At 38.3% G+C, this 12440-nt stretch overlaps 1 protein-coding gene across 12 annotated transcripts in view; it reads left to right on the top strand.

The window, feature by feature from the left end:
• VPS13B (vacuolar protein sorting 13 homolog B) overlaps nt 1-12440 on the top strand; it is a 931639-nt gene that overhangs the window by 433622 nt on the left and 485577 nt on the right. For all 12 annotated transcript variants that reach the window (XM_077809935.1, XM_077809942.1, XM_077809940.1 and 9 more), the window contains one exon: nt 10882-10991. In XM_077809935.1, coding sequence (XP_077666061.1) covers nt 10882-10991 — 110 coding nt within the window. The remainder of the gene's footprint in view (nt 1-10881; nt 10992-12440) is intronic.

The following is a 12440-nucleotide window of genomic DNA, read 5'->3' as shown; positions in this document are numbered from 1 at the left end:
TGAATGGGCTTGCTCAGATAGAAGCTATTCAGATCTATTTATGAGATATTTTGGTAATGGATCCAAAGTTCTGAGGTTCTTTGCTTATGCAGAAGGTGCCCATAGGACCAACAGTGGCAGTAAAGAGGTCTATCATTTATTTCTTTGATGGGACAAAGCCTGTTAAGAAATTTCTCAAGATGGTTTATAGCTTTTGGTGGAAAGATAAAGGCCTGTCCATTTAAGTCCAGAGGGGATTTGAATGGGTAGCATGTCTGAATACTTAATTCTATGTGCCCACTGAAATTTCTACACCAGAAGTACTTAAACTCTTTCTACTGTGGAAAGGAGGGGTTACCAGTTTATGCAGCATCTACTTGTCATATATCAGTTGTGCAGATCCTCAAAGCTCCTACCCAGGTCTTGATTAATAGCTTTATGTAATATATTCTCTTGCTACTTAGTCCAGATTAGACTAGATTCTCCATTGAAGGAGAGCTGCGTTTCATTCATTTTTGAATTAGCTGTACTCTGGAGTCTTCTTTCAGAGAGTTGTCACTGTATTTAGTCTCTCTCAATGGGTACCTGCAGAGGCAGTGTCCTGAAGGATAAAAAGAGGTCATTTACCAAAGTAACTTGCTTTATTATTCAAATACAAAAGTCTTATTCTTCTTTGTAGTACTACTGTGACATGTTTGCTCACAATTGGTGGTATAGGACTGTACATGTACAGTCAGGCCATGGTACACTGAGTTAGCTGTTATAGGGGAAGTGACAGTGACACTTGTATTTAAGTTGACTATCACTTTCCATTATATAAAAAAAGTTATTTTTAAGAGCTCTGAAATTTCAGTGGTTTTCAGCAAGACATTGACATTTGGCATGGTGCTCATCTTGAGTCAGAGATGTGCTTTTTGCTGACACCCTGAAAATCCATTCAGATTTGGTCAAGTTATAAACTGTTGAAAATCTGCTAAATATGAGGCTGCATATCATGCTCCCTCATTTTAGCAACATCAAATGATAAATAGTAGAAAGGTTATAGCTAAATAGATGTGTCTAAAACATGAATGTGAACATGAGAAAGGTTCATCAGAGCTTATAAAGAAATGATCCTTATGTTAAGAGCTACAATTTAGGGGAGAGAGGGCTGTTCTGTTCAGCAGGGTAATAATAGCCATCTGTTACCATGTTTTCACAGAGACAAATCAGAAATAACCCAAAAGAGAGCTGACACATATCATATATGCTGCAGCTGCCCATACATTTGCTAGTCATACTGAATAAGTGGTGTTTCTTCTTTAGCCAACTTCCCAACCCCACATCCCTGTACCCTCAGAAGTCAATGTACATAGTTTTGTTCAAATGGAATAGAAAAACTAGGAAGCAGTTACTGAAAAAATATTTTGTATTTCAAAATTGTATATCATACATGTTAAATATTAACATTTTAGCAATTTTTGGTGAAAACTCGTTAGATCTCAATTTGTCACATATGCAATAAACTGCATTTGTTTCTAAAATAAGATCCAAATTTTTCCCTACCCCTGAAGGTATGGGTCTTAAATGATTTAGCTCCAATCAGAAGGCAGAACTAGGCCCTGAGTTTTTACATGAATGATGAGAGCATGATGAGAACTATTCTTAACAACTCGATTGCGTATTCTTCATTTTGGGGTCTGATTCTGATCTCACACTTTTTTTTTAACAGCAGTGTAACTCCTTTCACTTCAGTGAGGTTGCACCTGATTTACAGCAAAAAGCAGCAGAACCTTGTGTGTTTAGCCAATGTGTTGAATGAATTTGTGTATTCTGATGTTGTGTCTTCTTTCATTTTATCGCTGGTTTGCAGATGTTCAGATGCATATATAGATGGCCAGACGTACTTTGATTTTCACGTACCCCTAAAATTGTTTGTTAGAACATATGCTTGAAAGTTATGCCACCACAATTTATATATTTTTATGTTAAACAGGTCAAAACATTACATTTATATTATTTGCATATTGTTTTTACTACTAGTACAATAGATGCTTAATTACAGTACATAACATACAAGTATTGACCAGTAAACTATGAAATATTTCCTAAAACCAAAAGCTGTTATTTGGAAGGCGAATAGCATTAAAACATAATTAAATATTTAGGATTCTTTGTGTGTGTTTGCAGGAACATGTACATCTGAGTGATCTGTGGAGAAACTGTATTTTAAAATGCCCGAGTTGAAGGGAAAAGCTGGTTTTAACATTTGTACTGGGGAAAATACTGTGGTTGTTACAAAAGGTATTTGAATATCGGCCTATACAACTAACCTTTTCAGTTGTACTTGTGAGTTTTAAAACAAAAAGAAAACTTTACTAAAGTAACCATAGAACTCTACAAATGTGTGTTCATTTTTCTTCAAGTTTCTGTGTACTGTCTATAACATAACTTTCCCTAGTGAATATTTTTGCCTTTAGGTTGCCTGTGTAATGTTAAATAAAGGTTTATGGTTTTTGTTTATTATTCTATAGGATTTTCAAACAATAGGAGAGAGTTGAGACAAAATATATTTGACACTTTGCTAACATTTCAGCATTACGTAAAAATGAAGTTTATAACAGTCATATTGGGCCTGATCCTACTCCCATTGAAGTCAGTTAGGGTTTTGTCAATGATTTTGATGGGGTCATGACTGGGCCTATATTGGTCTTCCCACTCTCCTTAGGAACTAAGTATTCTTTCTGCCAAAACCCATCCCATTTGGTTGTATTTTTTTTCTGACATAAAGTAACATGTAAAATATTTGTCTTAAAACTATTAGTGTCTGTAATTACTTCTTTTTAAAAAGCCACTCAAATAAGCATTAAATAGTGAGACTTGCAGACAGATATCTCAATGGGTAGATGATAAAAAGTTGTTGACTTACTGTAGCTGTCATAATGCAAAATATAAGTGTTCATAGTCACTTAAACTTTGATGTAGATTGATATGTCTGCTCTCCCTGTCTGGTTCAGTGATTCCAGATAAAATGCAGGACACTTTGTCCCTCAGATAAGCCAATCTTACTGGCTTGTCATATATGTTATAAAACTGACAAAAAGTGTGCATGTTTAATTTTTATGCTGTGTAACTTCAGTCTCTAACCCCTGCTTCAGCTCTCATTCTTCACTTTGGGATATAACTGAAAATGATTGTGGTGCTCTGGGATAGCTAATTGGTAAAGCCTGTTTGGAATGTGGCTAAGTGAGCCATTTTGGCAGTAAGCAGAGTAGCAAAGCACACTTTTTCCCTTACTTGTCTCTCAGGCTAAAATTAAACAGAGTTAGATATTTTCACTTTTCGTGATTTACAGTGGATCTGTTCTGAGTCAAGCCATCATAAAGAGCTAATTGCCTGCACACTCTTGTACAAAATAACTCTTTATTTGTGTGTAATATGTAGGTCTGTGTGTAGTACAGTATATTGGGGGTCAAATAATCTAATGATGATAAATGAAAAACAAGACTTTTTTTCATTCCCCTTGCCCTTTGAAATAATTGGATATTAAATTTATGATGATAAGTTAACCTGCATCAGCACCTGTTTAGCATTCATAGACTCCAAGAAACCTCAAAGTCATGAGGTCGTTGTTGAATATTTATGATGCAGTTTACGTAGCATGCTGGTGTAATGTTTTCTTAAGCTACTTAGTTAATAAAAGATAAACAAAGCTTGTCATTACAGAACATTTTCATTTGTTTTGTCATCCCTCCCTCAACAAAAATCCCAAATTCATTATAACTAAAAAAGGTGTTGCTAGTTTTTTTTTTCATAAAGGTGCTACTGTTCTTTTTTCCAGAAAAATATTTAAAATCTTGAGATGAAGTGTCATTTCTGAAGTTTTGCATTGGAAACAATTTAAATATGCATGTTTTTAATTGAAAGGAGATTTCAGGAAGTGTTCCAACAGTAGAGTGTTCTTGCTTTTCTTCCAGAGATTAAATATGTTGAGCACCATCTCTATCAGTCCTGTTCACAAAGTCTCAAGACTGCTTCTTATCGCAGATCATCCACAAAATTAGCTATATCACTGCTGTCATGTGCTCGCTGTTAGTTAGAATAATAATTCCACTGACAGTTGGAATACTCCTGTCCATTTTAAGCAGTGGACTCATTTTGACAAAAAGATGGGAGGGACACAGACCCTCAGAGTACCAGGAGCCTTCCCTTCCAGGAAGACCCCTGCAACAGAAGTCCACACCTACACCTCCACAACCCAGGCTCCGCACACCTCTCCTCCCCAAACAATTTGCTTCCTGAAATCTCCAATCTTTTCTCCCCAAGCACTCCTTCTCCATCAATCATCCCTCTTTCACTCTCCATCCACCAAACCCCTTCATTAGCCTATACTCTCTTCTCCAAACTCCTCCTCTCTCCCACCAAACGCCTTTTCTCTTCCACCTGCCCCAGCTCCCCACATATCTGTTATCCCAAGTCTCCCCGAAGCCTGTCTCCCTCCCTACCACCACTTTCCTCCCCAAAGGTTCCTCCCATAAGCCATAGCCCCCTTTCCCAAGGTTGTGCCCTCCCCCCAAACTCTTCTCTCAGACACCAGTGCCGCCCCCCAGAAATGTGACCGACTCCCTCTCCCATATCTGATCCTGCCTCTTGGGTGTGCAGGAGGGAAGGAATGAGGAAGAGGAGCTAGAGTTGGTGCTTCTGGGCAAAGGGGCTGATGGTTGAGTTGCACTGCCTACCAAGCTTGGGCACTCTCTGCTCTGTACTTAGAGCTGGAGGTGATGACGGCGGAGGGGGGAGGGAGGATTGGGTTGGGTTGGAAGGGAACAGAGAGAGCTGCCTGCCTATCAGGGAGACAGAGCTGGGTCCTAGAGACAGGAGATTGCAACTTCTGATGCCTCCTTCTCTGCCCAGCTCATCAGCTAGATTATCCATGGGGGGAGAGAGTTCTGAGTGCAACTGTACTAGGTAACCTCAGACTACCGTAGAACCTCAGAGCTACGAACACCTCTGGAATGGAGGTTGTTCATAACTCTGAAATGTTCCTAACTCTGAACAAAACATTATAGTTCTTTCAAAAGTTTACAACTGAACATTGACTTTGAAACTTTACTATGCAGAAGAAAAATGCTACTTTCCCTTTATTTTTTTAGTTGTTTGTTTAACACGGTACTGTACTGTATTTGCCTTTTTATTTTTTTGTCTCTGCTACTACCTGATCGTGTACTTCCAGTTCCAAATGAGGTGTGTGGTTGACTGGTCAGTTCATAACTCTGGTCTTCATAACTATGAGGTTCTGTTGTACTCCCTCCTCTCCTCTTTGTGCCTGGTCCCCTCCCTCTGTCTTCTTCCTCCAGGTTGGGGCTGAAAGTTGGGGGAAGAAACAAATTGTTTTTCACTCAAGCTGAAAATTGGGTCGGGAGGAGGGATGTACCCCCATATCTCCCTAAAATGTACATCATGACCCTAAGGGTCTGTTCCTTCATATTATCAAATACTGCATAACAATTGTTATCAAGATTTATATTTTGTACTGGTTAACTAGAAGGAGGTATGAGATAAATATATGTGAATTGGGCTTTGAAAATGAAACAGAGTATGTCCGTAAGACCAGTTCTTCATTGAAACCTGAATTTAATTCACAGAGGGAGTGAAAAAAGTTCAAACCACTCTTAATGAAATTCAGGAAACTATAGTGCTTTTTCCTGAAAAAGATAACATAGTCATTAAGGAGTCTTGAATTAAGTATAAAATCTGCCTCAAAAGAATCTGTTTATGGCCTGATCCTGATGCCAGTGGAGTCAATGAGAGATTTCTGTGGCATTTGGGTCAACCCTTAATTTTTGGCATGATAGCTAAATTTAAAACTAGCTGATTAACTAGAATCCTTTTATGCTTGGATTTCTTGGGAGAGGTCTCATAACAAATATTTGTCTATATTACATGTACATTTATTTGCCCATCAACATAGAATCTAAGACCACCCCTACACTTACTGGGGGATTGACGTTGCTGCGATCGATGCAGTAGGGGTCGATTTACAGGGTCTAGTGAAGACCTGCTAAATTGACCACAGAGTGCTCTCCGGTTGACTCCCTGTACTCCACCAGAACTAGAAGATTGAAGTAAATTGACGGGAAAGCGTCTCCCGTTGACACAGTATGGTGTAGACACTGCAGTACGTCAACCTAAGCTACATCGTCTCCAGCTATGTTATTCACGTGGTTGGAATGGCATAATTTAGGTCGACTTATCATGGTAGTGTAGACAAGGCCTAAGCAGCAAATGCTGAAGTAAAATTTAGTAAGTGGTTAGTAGCAAGCCGAACTTACCTGGCACTCAAACTAAAAGGCAAAATAATTTAATTATTTATCTGGCTTCTTGAACTGTTTTTATCGGACTTAAGGGATGAACAACTAAAGAGGTTTGATAAACTAAACTACAGTGTCCTCATCCACCTCACCTTTGAGCTTATGGAGCCATCATAGCAACTCCATAGTTAAGGCTGACCGTCAAAATCATGCTTTAATTTGAAATGATTTCTAACCTCCTCGCAGTTTGAGCTGAGTTCATTTTTTGCACTACTAAATCATGTTACTTGCTAACACTATTTTTGTTGTTGTTTTGGGGGGAGTTTGTAATAAAAAAAATTTTCCACTAATTTTTGCCCAAAGCTGACTCCTCCCCAGATCCTGTCCCTGGGGAAGTCTGTCCAATTCGTGTTTTTTATTTGACACATATATATCATTAAGGCTAGCTGACATCAGACAATATCTTTTAAAGATGCAGGAATCACTCATAATTTTGGCGCCTAAAATGTTGATAAACGCTAATTATTGTAATGTACTCCATACCGACCTTCCAGCATTTTCTGTTTCCAGTCTCCAATCTGCTGAAGATCCTGCTGCAAGGCTTATTTATTGTCGTTCGCATTGTACACATGTTACTCTTTTATTTTATGTCCTACCACTGGCTTCTCCTTAAATTGAAGATTTATTTTTAAGGTTTATTACTGACATTTAAACTATCAGATCACAAAGCCTCTTTTAGCTACAGGAGTTCCTCTGTGTGTGTTCCAGCTCAGAGCCTCTGCTATACGGATGATTTATCTTTGTGTATTTTTTGAATGCCTCTTGCACATTGTGCTCCTCAAGTCTTCCTCACTTAACCCCACTTGGATAGTATTTCCTGCCTTATAAAATTCAACAAGTTTGATCACTTTTTATGTAAAATGAATTAAAAATTTAATATTTTAGCTTTTTTTAAAATTTTGTGAAGTATCTTATATCAGTGAATAATATATTTTTGCTGTCTGTCTAAAGTGTGTCGATATAAATGAATGAATTGTATAAATTAAATTTAAAATACTGTTCCACCTACTTATGAAATATATACTTTTTTTGGAGAAATCACTCTTTGTTCTCCTTGAACAGTATTACTACTGAAAATATCTGAGTTTTGTTGCTTCATCTTCCAATAATCAGCTGCTTTTTATGAACTGAATTTAATTTTTCATTGCAAAATTTCAAATCTTATATAAAGATAAACCAAGCAGATACATTGGTCTTCATCATTTCTCTTTGCATTACATTTTATCCATTTGGTTTAAAATTTTACAGCTTTGCAGTTAAATAGCTATATTAATATAAATGCATATAAGTACATACAAATAAATAACATGCTAGTCATGAATGCAGAATACTTGCTGCATTAACACGTTAGTGTAACTTTAAAAAAAAGTTAATTTTAGTGTCCATGAAAATGCTCCATTTTCTGTGTTTGAAGTTCTTTAGATACAGAATAATTCCAATAAACATGCAACAGCAGTTCAAATTCCTCCACCCATACTGCTAATGCATCTTCTCCAGGACTTGAACGTTCCACCTTCAGGGCAGAGAGGATAGTACACTCAATATGTCCATTTAATTCATAGTTCTCTACCTAGACTGAAGTACTGCCAACCCCAAGCATACAAGAATCATGAGTCAGGCCCCAAATAATCATTAAATTGATTTGAAAATAATTAGCTATTAAAATAATACATTTGGGGATCTTTTTATTTGCCTTCTGGTTTTTGAGCTTTAAGAGTCGCTTTCCAAGCTTTTCTCCATAACTGTGAGGGCAAGAAACTCTTATAAAAAATATAACTGAAATTATCGTATAACCCCAGAAACTGGTGTTTTAAGAAAAACACCATATACTGTGAGGCCTATGATAAAATCGTGAGGATTGGTAACAGTTGAGACTGCTGACAATTGTAGTATTTAAAAATGTATTTTAAGAAAAGAAAATGTGTCCAAAATTTGATTGTAAAGAATAAATGCAGTCATAATACTGCAAGGATAAAGAATGTCATTACATAAACAGATGCTAACTGTAATTGATACAAGAGACAGGTGCACTGGTCTTACAATTGGACAATGTGTGTGTGAAGTTGGATTTCAGTGGGATTCAGACACCTACCTCCCATAAGTTGAAAATCCCATCTTAAGCCTTACTAATCATCACTTAAGACACCATACTGATAATCATAGTTGCTAAATGATTACATTTGTGGGAATTAAAATAAATTGGTACCACATTGCTTATACGGAGGAAAATAAATGAAACTTTATCAAGAACCTATTAAAATGTTAAACATAAATTTTGAATGGTGCGGAATTTTGTGCTAATCATGTTTTAACTAATAAAGTTTTGAGGAGTTATTTATATTTATAATTATTAGCTTTGCTTCTGTGCATACCTATAGTGTTTAAACTTCATGCTATTTTATGTTTAGGTGCCAGTAGTTCATTTCCTTGTGTGTGATGAAAAAGTGTTTTCCAAGGGAGACCTCCCAAACTTTTTGGTCACAGGGGTAACTGATTCTAGGGATTTCGTAAATTGAAGAGAACCCAAGCAAAAATATTTCACAGCACTTCCTATCTGCATAATCTTCTAAAACATTGGTTATAAAAGATGGGAATGCAAATGAATATTAATGTTTAGTACATAACATTTTCAATACAAACTTTTCAAAACCGACGCGTGGTTTGATTGTTTCCTTTTCATGGTTGTTCAGTTTTCTCTTTTCTCCATTCTAACTTTTTTCTTATCTTTTTTTTTAATCTTCTGGTCAATCTTGTAGGAGAGCCTTTTCTAGTGTGTATAATGTCTCCCTCTCTAGGGTTTTGCCTTGTAATCTCTAGTGGGTCAATAGGGTATCTGACAATATCCATCCAAATAATGTTTTGCCCAGGACAGAGAGATAATTGAAGTCTGCTTTGGGCAGAGCACCAGCTGGAAGAATGCTCCAAGGCATCCCCCTCTGGCTCACTATCGAGAAAGTTGACCCCACCGTCCGATTACAAGTGTTTTCTTTTTGGGGGGAAGAATGGGTTACATTATTTTCTTTGGGCCTGTGGCTACAAGGCTCAATTCTTACATAGTGTTTCTGTTGGCTGAGAAAAGAGTCTAGGGAGAGAAGTTGTGAGCTTTGGGTTACATTCACGATTTTTTTGTGAAAACAGCTGTGTTTGCAGCACACACACACACACAAAAGTACAAAAGAAAAACCAAGAAATTTTGTGCATTTTCTCCATTTTGTTTTCTGCTTCCTTTTCCCCACACCATTTACAAAGCTGCCAAGTTTCTCACTTTTGTGATGTGATGAATAGGGGTTTATATGATATACACAGTTCTGCTGTCTTGTGATTTCCACAATCCACTAATCTTCCCGATAAGTCTCTGCTGGACATTTGGGTTTGTTCTTTCTCCAACTGTTTTACCGTTCTGACTGTGAGAGAAACACAGAAGCCTCAGCAGTTGCTGGGACCAAAGGAGTGGTTATGAATTGTCAGACTGATCACTTGCTGGAAGCAAAAGGGATGTGACTACAATTGAGAGGCCCCCACATGTTGTGTGTTCCTGCTGGCAATAAGAATGGTGGTCAGTGGCATTCGCCTTTGTGGCACACTTCATTTTCCATGAGATCTTTGCAGTCTCCACTGTAAATGAAGTGAGCTGTAACTGTGTGTCTGGAGTCTCTTCAACTTTTGAGGTTCACTGTTTGGGTTCATTTTAAATTTTCATCCAGTCTAGTGCATGGGTGATGGAGTAAGGCCTGTCCTTCTCAATAAGGACAATTAGCAGAAATACAGATCCCAGTAAAACCTGGGAAGTCAGAGGTGAACAGGATTATTTGTTCAGGTCCACCCCTCCCCCCCTCCAATTTAGGGCAAGCCTCATGAAATGTAGGTGCTTAGAGGAGTTGATTGGCAGATTTTAAGAATCATGAAAGCCAAAGACAGCTGTGAAAGACTTCACCTGAAGGCTGTGAATAGTTTATGGAATCACTGACAATCAGAAATTATTAACAGCAATCTTATGTGATGTCCAGGGGGCTTTTATGTGAGGAGGTTAACGTGCAGAACTATTTTCTTTCCTCTGTAAGATTCCTTGATTTTCCATTCTTCTTCCACCTTTTCCGACTTTCTTTTTCCACTTCTCTTTATAAAGATATAGGGTCATTTTTTGTGCTTAGAAATGTTTATAGCTTTCAAAATTGCCATTTTACTAAACCATTTATTTAAAATAAAATAAAGGAATGTTGTATTATGATATACCATCAACAAAATAAAAAAATTCCATCCTAATCAAAAGAGGCATGTGACAAATTTACAGTACATACAGTGTTCACAATTAAAAAGTTAATTCCATTTTAAAATACTCTATCAGTTTATGTGGTACCTAGTCTTAAAATGGAAGTTACCTCTACAACTCGTAACGTTTCTAAAACTGGAGTGAACTTTTAAAGTGTAATCACTGCACAATGGTAACTTTTTCTTTTTCAAAAAGGATTTGTATCTACTAAAGAAAATACATATTTGTGTATGTGTTTTATAGTTTATCTTTTTAATTTCATTTTCTCTTTATGCTATCTAGGTGCTGTACTTTTGGCCAGCGTGCAGGGATTAGCCGTCAATATTGATCCAGTCTTGTATACTTGGCTCATGTACCAACCTCAGAAACGAAGTAGTAGACATATCCAACAGGTAGGAATTCTTGAGAAATCAGTTCTTTGTGTATATAAAAATAACCTTTCCCTATACCACATTCTCTCATTTAATGTGAAAATTTTATGTTATATTACTCCAGACTACGTTTATTATGAAGGATACCGTCATAACCTGTCCCTGTCCCACATTCTGTTTTGATTGGATTCAACCTCTGAATCCCATATGCTTCACTGACTGATCACTAATCTGGGGGCATGTATACACAGCAGTTGGGAGGTGTAATTCCCAGTGTGAGTAGAAGTACGTGAGCTAGCTCTGCTCGAACTAGTGCACTAAAAATAGCAGTGTGGCACTGGTTACAGCTGTCCAACCCTCTTGATGGTAGGTAGTCAGGTCCCTAGCCCAAAGCTGCAGCCCCTGCCGCTTGGCCACACTGCTTTTTCAGAGTGCTAGTTCTCCTAGCTGCTGTGTAGGCAAACCTTGCGTGTCTCATGTGCGCTCCCAGGTACAGGCCCCCATCAGATACCCTTCTTAGGTGGTGGGGTCCTGCAGTCCAGCCACCAAGATCCCAGAACCAGCGCCACAGCCCTCCCAAGCCCCCAGTTGCTTAGACACACTCCCCACAGAGTCCACCTGGCTGTGGGAACTCGGGTATCTTAGTTAAACCCTTCAGGGACAATGTGGCAGTAAAGCAAGGCAGCACAGGCTTGTTACAGGACTATCTTATCACACACCTACTCTTAAAAAGCACAGGAGAATTACAGACTTATGGAAAATAACAACCTTCTAAACACACATTCCCTCAGTCTGACCTCTCCACCCAGTGAGTCATGGTCTGAGACCTTAGGCCACACAGCCCTTCTGGCCTTCTCAGCCTGGCCATCTTGGTCTCTCTGACTTAGAGTAGTTCTTTTAAAGCTGACTGTCTCCTCAGTGAGCTGGGGACGGGAGCAGGTCCAGGCTCCAGGGCTTCTCACCAGTTGGCTTCTCTGTAGAAAAGCATTGAAAGTCAATGGACTTGCTCATAGAAAACCCATTATTTTGGTAGGGAACAGTTATTCACTGTTGATGCCCCTTGACTGTTATTTCACAGCTGCTCAGACAGTTTGTCTACTAGGTGTCAAACCTCTGCTACAAAATCTACACTGAAGGTTGTTCTTCGAGTGCTTGTACATGTGCATTCCATTCTTGCTGTGTGTGTGCCCCACGCATAGTCATCAGAAATTTTTCCCTCAGTGGTATCCATCAGGGCAGCATGAGCACTCTCTGCTGTTGCCCACCACTGCATGCTGATATAAAAGGTCCAGCTGCCCCAGATTCTGCTCAGTTCCTTCTTAACATCCATGATGGCCGTTGGACTTGCTTGGCTTGCCATAGCAAGTGCTCTTGGAGTGCTTGTTGTAAATTTAATGTAAATAGTTTCTAGTTGACCAGCACTTAGTTAGTAGTGTAGCCTTAAACTCTACGAGGCTCCTGGGACATGCA

This window comes from Eretmochelys imbricata, chromosome 2 (assembly GCF_965152235.1).
Source record: "Eretmochelys imbricata isolate rEreImb1 chromosome 2, rEreImb1.hap1, whole genome shotgun sequence".
Taxonomy (NCBI): domain Eukaryota; kingdom Metazoa; phylum Chordata; order Testudines; family Cheloniidae; genus Eretmochelys; species Eretmochelys imbricata.
The sequence above is the reverse complement of the archived record's forward strand: the minus strand, read 5'-3'. Positions and strand labels throughout refer to the sequence as shown.